General features: G+C 37.0%; 2 protein-coding genes across 2 annotated transcripts; one reads left to right on the top strand and one right to left on the bottom strand.

Annotated features, from left to right (window-relative positions):
• Positions 1 to 6,017: 6,017 nt before the first annotated feature.
• LOC124415842 (ubiquitin-like modifier-activating enzyme 5) lies at positions 6,018 to 8,126 on the top strand. The gene is made up of 6 exons (XM_046896517.1): positions 6,018 to 6,247; positions 6,420 to 6,555; positions 6,762 to 6,958; positions 7,069 to 7,255; positions 7,378 to 7,714; positions 7,865 to 8,126. The coding sequence occupies exons 1-6, from the start codon at positions 6,108 to 6,110 to the stop codon at positions 8,044 to 8,046; spliced, it is 1,179 nt and encodes a 392-aa protein (XP_046752473.1). The 5' UTR covers positions 6,018 to 6,107; the 3' UTR covers positions 8,047 to 8,126.
• A 125-nt stretch (positions 8,127 to 8,251) lies between these two features.
• LOC124415843 (actin-related protein 6) lies at positions 8,252 to 10,078 on the bottom strand. Its single transcript, XM_046896518.1, has 3 exons — positions 9,914 to 10,078; positions 8,762 to 9,733; positions 8,252 to 8,673 (listed from the first exon to the last, which is right to left on the bottom strand). Exons 1-3 carry the CDS (start codon positions 9,985 to 9,987, stop codon positions 8,544 to 8,546), a joined length of 1,176 nt encoding a protein of 391 aa, XP_046752474.1. The 5' UTR covers positions 9,988 to 10,078; the 3' UTR covers positions 8,252 to 8,543.

The following is a 10,078-nucleotide window of genomic DNA, read 5'->3' on the forward strand; positions in this document are numbered from 1 at the left end:
TTTCATACACCGGACGCGGACGCGCGTGTCTTTATTATGGTTCTGTGGTTGATTACGAGGTCTCGGAGAGCGAGAAACTTTACTACCGCACGCTTCGAGCAGATGTGTAAAACTGTAAAGCCGGCCGGCCTGGAGGGCAGCTTATAACCCACGTGGTCACGTGACCCCGAGTAACGACTCACCGCGCATGCGTCGGTAAATATTTACACGTGCACCTGACCCCTCAACCCGCCGCGAGGATTCCCCGCGCCACCAAGTCTCAAGTCTCGCAGCGTCGGCGTCTTACCTGTCTTACCTGCCTTACCTGTCTCTCATCGCTGGACGCCAGACGAGCCCGACGACTAGAGGAATACTCATCTGTACGGAAAACTCGCCCGCGATGCCGTTTCCTTTTCTAGTTATTCAGAAAGTCAAAGTTCTTTCCGCACAAGTTTTTCCGAGCATTTTTTTTTTTTTTGGAGATCGTCCAGTGATTTGATAGTTTTATAAAATTGATTAGTTCGCGTTTTACCTGTATTTATAGGGGAATGTGGGGGCGCGATGGATCTCTTGAGCGGCTAATTAATTTTTGTGGCTTATTTTGCCATAATTTGAAGAAAGAAAAATTCCACTGCAAGGCGGACCTTGTCCATAAATTTTACAATTTTTTTTCTTCTTTTTTGTTCTTAATCACTGCTCCTTCAATTTCACCTGTATTCAATATATATTTGATTATCTATCAATATGTATGAAAAAGACAATTTACATTCCGGAGCAAATGGCCTTTATCTAAAATATAATTTTTTTTCAATCGGAAAGACAAACTTTTTTTGCCCTAAAAGAATGTTACATACGTCAATTCAACACATATTCAACAAACCTCGAATAATATCTCAATATTATAGTAAAAAGAATACTTTAAATTCAAATTATTTTTGGGGGTCCGTCGTTTTCCACGTTACCCTACTATTCCAGCCATACTTGATTTACGCTGCTTTTTTACACAAATCAATAATCTTCAAAGACATATCGAAACTCGAAATTGAAATATTCGTACTGTTTATTATCGTTGGTCTAAATACCTTTGTTGTGACAATTCTAAGATATTTATCGTCTAAGAATTTGAAAAAATCTTCAACAACTTATGATATAAATAAATTACGCACTGACGTTTCGTCCACGGTCATTTTCTCCGAATTCTATAATTTTCAATGATCATTTATTTTTATCCAGGAAATAAAATTTCCGACCTCGGAAGTTCAAGTTCCCTCATATTGTTTATGTGGTAAAAAATTTCACGACACATTTACGCACGTAGTTTTCCCGCATGTTTCCATAGGTTTCCTGGCTATCGGGTATCAAGAGAGCAACGCTATTAACGCTCGAGATATCGTATGAACCGGACCAATTAGAGCGACTGAAAGAATGTCAAAACGTTACATTACGTATATATCGAAACAGATAGGGCAACAAACGGGATTTTCCACCTTGAGTTGACAGGATAGTTTCATTTCGACTTCTGAGGGTTGAAGGAGGAAAAACGAATAATGATCGCGTCGCAAGTATATTATTAAAACATTACCCCGGAACATAATCTTTCGCAAGGTTGAAGATCGTTTGTAAATATTTTATTCACGTTCCGTAAACTGAATCGAACAAACGATCGGTGCGTCAGCCTTATTGCACATGTGTGCTATAGTTCAACGACAACCTGCAATCGACTGTAAAATTGATCAAACTAATAAAACTCATCATTTCATCATAAGGAAATGCAGGCACCTATATACGTTACTAAACAGTGGTATTTTTAATTACTCATCATTAGTTTGCAAATTAGAAAGGTGACTGCACATCAGATTGGATGAACAATAACGAACTGCAGACGCATCAGATAAATTCGTACTTAAAATTATAATGAGTTCTGGAATTAATTTTGGTCATAAAATTCCCTGAGAATTTTTTCATGGTTAGAAACTTCATGAAACCTCTTACAGCAGGGCAAATTTTCCGAAACATACAACTTACATTGAGTCATTATAACTGTCTTGCTTGGTCAAGACAGGCCGAGCAATTATTGAAACTGTTTGAAAAAAGAACAGGCCAAATTGTCTGTGGCTTGAAAATAACTGCAACTGAAATTGCATTACCGCGTGGCTAATTCAGTGTGAATGTCTTGTCTGGCAATAAGTTCTATCGATTATACCATATTATACTATGCATGACACACTTCCATACTATTTGAACGTTTCTTGCATGCATTACCATTTTACAGCGCGAGCCAAGATATTCCTTCTGATTCCACCGTACCCACATATTTTATTTTCTCTACTGATCAGTTACAGAAGTTTTGCGTACGGTTCACGAAAAATCGCTTATATTGCTCACCTATTGCTCGAATATTTTCACTGCGGTAACTTTCTATCGTATGAAAAAATTGAACATTATACCTGTCGCAAAACTCGGCACGGATAGTTCCGTTTTCTACTCTGCAGAGTGAAATTCCACGATACAGTCGAACTCGGGATTCAACATATCGCAGCAATTCTCTGCGCAGAAGTAGAATTGTAATTTGTATCTAAGGTATGGTTTTGAACGATTTTAGCACATAAAAGACAGCAAACACAAAATAAGTGTAGGTGCTGGTTACTCATCGACGCGGCTGATGTTGGTCGATATAGTTATTGCAAAGTGGGCGTAATTAGCAGTCGTTTGGGCGAACCTCGTTTTAAAACAAAACTCAATACGTACCCACCAACCGACGCGGAATTTATTAATTCCTGTGGGACGACGATTGATGCGACGAACCGCATAGAGCTGATCGTCGATCTGGATCGGTTTTATACGATGAAGTGAGACCAAACAATTTGTACGAGATCTAAATTCTAGTATAAAAAATCATTGTCTCCAAGTGAATTGCATAATTCAAATCCCCCAGGGTATTCCCAATTGACCTCGCAACGTTACCACCAGGACTGGTTTTAGAAGGGCCAGCAGCGCACCTTCAGCATGTTTAACAAAGGTCATTTAACCCAGGACATGAAGTTACTTTACTTGTTATTAACTTTTTTTTCAGGGCGAAATATGGTAACATCGAAAATTCGATATAGAGTTCAGAGAAAGAAAACGTCCGCACGCTCTTCACAATCCTGTCCTCTGAAATATTTGTTTTAATGTTTCGCTATGTCCTGGTAACGAGCCGGTGACGAAACTGTAATGACTATTCCACGAACGCGATGGCCGGAAGTTTTGAATTGATTTTTCCAATCAACGTTCTTCTAATATCGGACCAAGATCGCATAGGAAGGTCGCTAACCAGTCTAATAAATCTTTTTAGTGTTCAACGATGATACGAAATCTTTAAAGCAAATAATTGTTATTTATTGCTCCTATTATCAACTTTAGGCAACACGGATTGCTACCTAGATTTGTGTAACTATTTTTACCCATCAGTTCTCGCTCTCGTTGTCAGTCAATCATTACGCACTGATTTTTTCTTCTTTTTTTTTTGGTTTTTTATCAATTTCTTGGTAGTTAAATATTTAGTTAAATTTAGATGCATGATTACATATCTTCTTACAAGTATTTGGCAGTGCGATTTATACTGCAGAAACGTTCCCCTCGTACGTGGAATGAAAAATTTGCTAACCTAATACACGTCTTAATGAATCCAAACGCGATAAGAATTGAAACGTCGACGAGAAACTGTGCGATAACCCTAAACTTGACTGTGCACAATTGGTCACGCTTCAGAGTCTTTAACGCAAAGTTATTGCGCGTGGCTTCGGCATGATTTCTTGATTTAACGATATACTTGCTCGCACGAAAAAACAAATGATGACTCCAAGAATGTCAGGCTGTTCAGCAAGTAACGATAAAGCAAAAATTCAATTCAGATCAGATTAACTTATAGCCAATTATAAAACAGCAACTCTCCAATGTCAAAGTGAATATACTATGGTATTCACGCCATAATCACGATCTAGATTATATGACATTCAGAATCTGCATAACACGTCCATTGAATCTATCATCGTAGACGAGTAGAGTTTCAATGTGGGAAACCCGTTGGATAAATTAGCAAAATTTTAGCTATTGCAAAAAATGTTTTTGCTCTGATTAGATTAACAGTAAGACTTGCTGGTCCAGCGAATTATGCATTTTTTTCCGTGTATGCTCGACAATCGATAAAATTTCACTACCGACTAACTATCCAATTTTAATTGTATGAAAAATCTAACATGTGTTAAATGGTTGCAACTATTTTTTACAAGTGATTCTGTACCTGTAATTCGTTGCGTGAATAACATACAATGACGGGCACGTTTTTCACGCTAATTTACTAACAAGCTACCACAAATTCGATATAAATTTATAGTATATTATACGTATGGAACGTTGTAACAGAGACTTACTGGAAATGTTTTTTAATACAGAAAAAATGGTTTATTCCTAATTTTATCTAAAAATTTTGATCATACGTCAAGCAAAAATTTAATCAGTTTCGGGTAGATGGCTTGACATTTTCGCGAAGTCGTGCACAGGCATAAATTAACTACACTATATACGCATCGCGGAATTTCTAAAATACAGTAGGCACACCGTCTTTCGCAAATTATTTTTATTAGCCTGCTCAAGTAGATAAGTGAATTCTGAATGTTATGGAAGATTGAATGAAATTTTCAATTACGCATTTACCCGAGTGTTAAGTTACACACGTGTATATATACTTTGGAGAATTGTGAGTAATTAATCTATTATGGTATATAATCCTTTGATTGCCTTAACCGGATATTAATATCATATTTTGGTTTTATTTCTGTGAAGTCGTCTTTCGTTTAAGAAGAAATGATTAGTGAAATTGCCTACCGAATTAAAACGACTGTGTAATAATATTAGTATGTTTTTTAGGCTTAGTGGCTGAAATTTCTGTGTCAGCTTGAAAGCAAATAACGAAAAAATGGCACATATATCTGTAAATATATAGATACTTTACAACTTTACAACTACTTTGTATAGAACTTATAAAATTGACATACGAATCTAAAGTAAGTAGAGGTATATTTCAGTTTCAATAAATCACACTAAAAACGTCTAATTCATTTACAGAAATGCCTCTGGAAATTCCAAAAGACAGACTGGTGAATAAAAATATCTGTTTACAAAAAGACTCGTGCGTTGAACGATAAGATTACTTATTCCACCTAAACGGGTAGTTTATATACATGTACGTAACTTATAAATGTACCAAAGATTGATCAGAAGAATATATGCTGAGATTACGATAATTAAACAATCAAACAGCCTTAATACACATAATCCGAATTAAACTACTGAGAAAGATAGCGTAAATATTTAATACCCGCCAATTGCTCATCAGTGATGACATTCTTGATATCACGCGGAATCCGATACCGATATCTGTAATTTCAGGGTAAATCGATGGCTATTGACAAGTTACGACAAAGGCTAAACATTGCAAATACAAATAACTATGCTTTCGCTGTACGGTTTCCTATGAGTAGTTTATTGCGAAGTAGCCCCCCTCAAAATCGATTCATTTAATCTTATGTTTCAGATCTGCTTCGGTAAACTTTTATCGTATTTATTTATTGTAGTTCCGATTTTGATAAGCACAATGTTTCATTTATCCGCGCGATTGCTTTGTGATAAATGCAATTTGTATTTATCAACCGGAACACATAGTTGCCACAATTTTTACGATCTCATACGCAAAGATGACAATTGCACGCTTCTATCGTTATTAATCTACTTTCATTTTTCGGTGGCTATGTTTTGACATTTCGTAAACATAAATGACCTCCGGTGATACTGTGATTTTGTAAGGCATCAGCTTCCTATTTACTGCCAAGCTGGCAACGGAAACCTTAATCCCCTTTACATGCATGCGAGCTTGGAATGAGTAGTGAATTTTATATTTCAAATTCGTTTCGCGCCAAGATGAAACAATCGGGACACTAGCGCCATCTTCACAATGTCGATTAAACCGCCTAAAGCGAACGTTGTTCGGACACGTGACGTGTCAAGATTAGCGTTCAGCTGTGTAAAGTGACAGCTGGCGGAATATCGCAGCTTTCAACGTGATTTTACAGAAAAAACAAATCCGAAAGATGGATACCGTAGAAAAATTGAAATCTAGAATCGCGGAATTAGAGATTGAATTAGCAAACGAGAAGAGTAAAAATGCCGCACCTGTCAGGCAAAAAATTGCTCAAATGTCAAGCGAAGTTGTTGACTCAAATCCTTACAGGTAAAGCTTGATAAGTTCCGTAATAAACAAGAGAATTATCAGAAACGTGAGAAGATATCTGGTACTCGTTCTACAATGTCGAATAAAAATATCCACGTGCGATCAAAAGCACATTATATTAGCCACAGGTTATATTTTGTCAAACTTCATTATGAATATTATTTATTCGCAGTCGACTTATGGCGTTAAAGCGTATGGGCATTGTTGACAACTATGAAAAAATCAGAGAGCTGACTGTCGCCGTTGTGGGAGTCGGAGGCGTCGGAAGTGTAACTGCGGAAATGCTCACAAGATGCGGTATCGGCAAGGTATCTTTAAATGAAGTTGATCGTTATTTGATTTTGAAGATATAACGAATTTTCCAACTACTTTTCCATTGCATTCAAAGTTTGGCATCTATATAGAGATATAAATTAAAAAGAATTGAAGCTGATGCCTCACGTTAATTGTAACATATTATGAAGTTTACCCTCAATATGATTATTTATGAACATATTCTACATTTGTTTTCCAGTTGGTTCTTTTCGACTACGACAAAGTCGAACTGGCTAATATGAACAGGCTCTTCTTTCAACCGCATCAGGCTGGCTTGAGCAAAGTTGATGCAGCTGCAAAAACGTTACAAGCCATTAACCCAGATGTGGAAATAGAAACTCACAACTATAATATTACAACTGTTGATAACTTTCAACACTTTATGGATACCATCAGGTATCGCGCAAAAAGAAGTTAAATAGGATTACAGCGGAACATGTTTGGAATTAACGTTACAGGAAAAAATGCTAACTTTTGTCGATATTCACGCATTGATATTTTTACAGTAAATCAAGCTTGAAAAATGGAGCAGTAGATTTGGTATTGAGCTGCGTTGATAATTTTGAAGCCCGTATGGCTATAAACACAGCTTGCAATGAACTCGATCAAAAGTGGTTTGAGAGTGGAGTATCAGAAAACGCCGTTTCTGGACATATACAGTTTATTGTACCTGGAGAGTCCGCTTGTTTCGGTGTAGGTAAAAATTCAGCTTAGAACTTGCACATACATACGCAAGATATTCCAGTAATTCAGCATTGATCTTTTGTGCATCATGTCATTTGCTTGTTCATTGATTTTTTACAACAATTTTACAGTGTGCGCCTCCTCTAGTTGTAGCTGCAAACATAGATGAGAAGACATTGAAACGCGACGGAGTTTGCGCAGCATCTCTGCCTACGACAATGGGAATAGTAGCTGGATTTTTAGTCCAAAACACTTTGAAATATCTTCTGAATTTTGGTGATACGTCTTTTTATTTGGGCTACAACGCAATGCTGGATTTCTTTCCAACGATGACGCTCAGACCGAATCCAAACTGTGATGACAGATACTGCCGACAAAGGCAGCAAGAATATCAGGCTAGACCGAAGGATATTACAGTCTTAAAAGAGGAAGTCGACGATACGCCTTTACACGAAGATAACGAATGGGGTAATTTTCATGCGATTCGATCAGTAAAATTCTCAGCTAGATACAGCCACAACTCTGTATAATTGAAACGTAACTTCGAAAACAAGCTGCTGCTGAGCCAACCCAACAAACTTTAAATCTAACAATTAATTTTACATCTTTAATTTCAAGGTATTTCTCTCATCGATGAGACAGTATCAGATATCGAAGACACATCAGCGACTGTTAATATCGGAGTCAGACAAGCCTATACATTGCCAGAACGACCTACCGATCCTGAACCTGAGATTGTATCAACTGAAACGAGTGGTCCTAGTCTCGAAGAGCTAATGGCTCAGATGAAATCAATCTAAATCTGTACAAAACAATGTAAAACCTGTGCTGAGTTGTACTGATCACAAAGTCGTAAATATGAATCATTCCACGTCACAAAATAACTATGACAGTTGTTCCCTCACACTTAGTATAGACTCGCAACTATACCACAGTATAATGATTTGACTATAAAATCGAAAAGTATTTCGGAATTGGTGTGATTGGAGTAATCACATTGGATGCTTTATTTCAAGCAAACAATGAACAATGAAGCTGTAACATTTTCTTTTTGACACATGTGTTCGGTCTCATTTCTCCAAAACCTATTTTTTGAAATTAAAAGCTTTTACAAATAACAAATCGTTCTAGAATGTCAATATGTTATAATGGTTTTTAGTAAATAATGTAACTAAAACTTGTACTTGGTTACAAGCAGCTTCTGTGGTACTCCGATAATAGTTTTAAAAAATACATGCTTTGTTGTAAAAATCTTCAGTTTTTATTTCTTAGAAAGTGATCATTGAATAAGAATAAATTAAACATCAAATCGTTCATAACAAAGTGCTTGGCCTTCTTCTTCATATTCTTCACGCGTTACTACCATATTACAAAATACTGGGTCTTTAGAAATCGCTTTTCCACCTTCCCAAGCATAAGTAATGGGGCTGAAATAAGATAGAGAAATTTACCTTTGAAAGCTGAAATGATTCAAGAACTGGAAAATACTCTGTGGTAAGACTTGAGCTCACTTACTCATCAGGTAACGTAATGTTTACTGTGAACTCCGACGAGCAAAGGCTTCTGACCTCCTTTAAAATTCGATCTTTGAAGCCAGGAAACTTGGCATTACCTCCAGTCAAAACTATATTCATATAGAGATGGGGCCATGTTTCTTCATTGCAAGCTTTTACACTGTTAACTATTGCTTCAGGAATACCCATTTGCTGTATTCCGACATCCGATGGGTGAAAGAGAATTTCAGGAATAGCAAAACGTTCGTTATTCAAGCGTAAGGTCTGCTGTTCTCCAGAAATTTCTGGTTTTCTAAGAAATCCTCTCCTGAGTGTTGTGTAATCAGGTAGAACATAATCCCGAGCTATTGTATTGTTTTCCAAGTTTAGCTTAGCTTCTTCCATATCTTTGTAAAAGTCTTGCGACACAAAGCAGGAGTCTTCCTTAGCTTGGTTTACAACGTAGGTTTCATCCATAACGTGTAACTGGCGATAGGAAATTATTTCCTTCAAGTGATTTGTCAACAATTTTCCACCTACATCAATTCGCCTTATTGCTTCCTTGACCTTTACGCCGTTAACATAAGGCACGACATGTGTATAGCTGTATCCACTATCAACTATAAGGCAGCATTTAGTATTTGGATTCTTATGCCTATAGTTGTAACAAGATAATCCAGTGGCATTTATCCTAAGTAGACTTTGGCACTCGTATTCTTCGAAAAATATTTCTGTCATTGCTTCTTGGATAGACGGAAAGTTGAATAGAGGTTCCGTTACTATCGTAGGCATCTGGCTAAGATTGGCCGGACAGCATTCTTTTGATAGAATATAATCCCAAACGGTTTTTTGAATGTCCCAATTAATCAAATACCCTTTTTGGAACGGTAATATGTAAAATAAGCCGGACGCGTCGCGACATTCGTCGATTTGTTTACCGACAAAGGGTCTTCGTCGCTCACTCTTCGCTTTCATAATGCAATTCGGAACCAGTCTACAAATTGAAATTTGTCCATGTACTAATCCTATTCACGATTCGGGATGAACGTATTCTTTGATAATAACTCTTCGCCGTCCCGTTTCTCGTCTGATTTACGGATTTCGAGCGAGTATGCGAAAAACAAGTCGGTTTCTAACCAAAAAGAATATAGTAACTAAATAAATGTAAACTTACTTCGGAGTATCGCTAGAAAGGCCTACTTTTGCCATGTATCCTCCATTGTCCAAAATGTATGTTACGCTGCTCATGTTCGTTATTGCATCAGCTATTACAGAATGTTGAATATTGTTGAATACCCGTATTTCTTGCTCATCCTTCAGTTTTGAAGTTTTCGGTAGT

The sequence above is a fragment of the Diprion similis genome, chromosome 2, assembly GCF_021155765.1.
Source record: "Diprion similis isolate iyDipSimi1 chromosome 2, iyDipSimi1.1, whole genome shotgun sequence".
Lineage (NCBI taxonomy): Eukaryota > Metazoa > Arthropoda > Insecta > Hymenoptera > Diprionidae > Diprion > Diprion similis.

Bases quoted from the DNA above. Each gene is read 5' to 3' on its own strand.
- LOC124415843 (XM_046896518.1), bottom strand. From the start codon at position 9,987: ATGAGCAGCGTAACATACATTTTGGACAATGGAGGATACATGGCAAAA. The intron at 9,734-9,913 runs GTAAGTTTACAT...TTCAATTTGTAG, and splicing joins CTTTCTAGCGATACTCCGAA to ACTGGTTCCGAATTGCATTA. The intron at 8,674-8,761 runs GTAAGTGAGCTC...ATCTTATTTCAG, and splicing joins AACATTACGTTACCTGATGA to CCCCATTACTTATGCTTGGG.
- LOC124415842 (XM_046896517.1), top strand. From the start codon at position 6,108: ATGGATACCGTAGAAAAATTGAAATCTAGAATCGCGGAATTAGAGATT. The intron at 6,248-6,419 runs GTAAAGCTTGAT...ATTTATTCGCAG, and splicing joins GTTGACTCAAATCCTTACAG to TCGACTTATGGCGTTAAAGC. The intron at 7,715-7,864 runs GTAATTTTCATG...TTTAATTTCAAG, and splicing joins ACACGAAGATAACGAATGGG to GTATTTCTCTCATCGATGAG.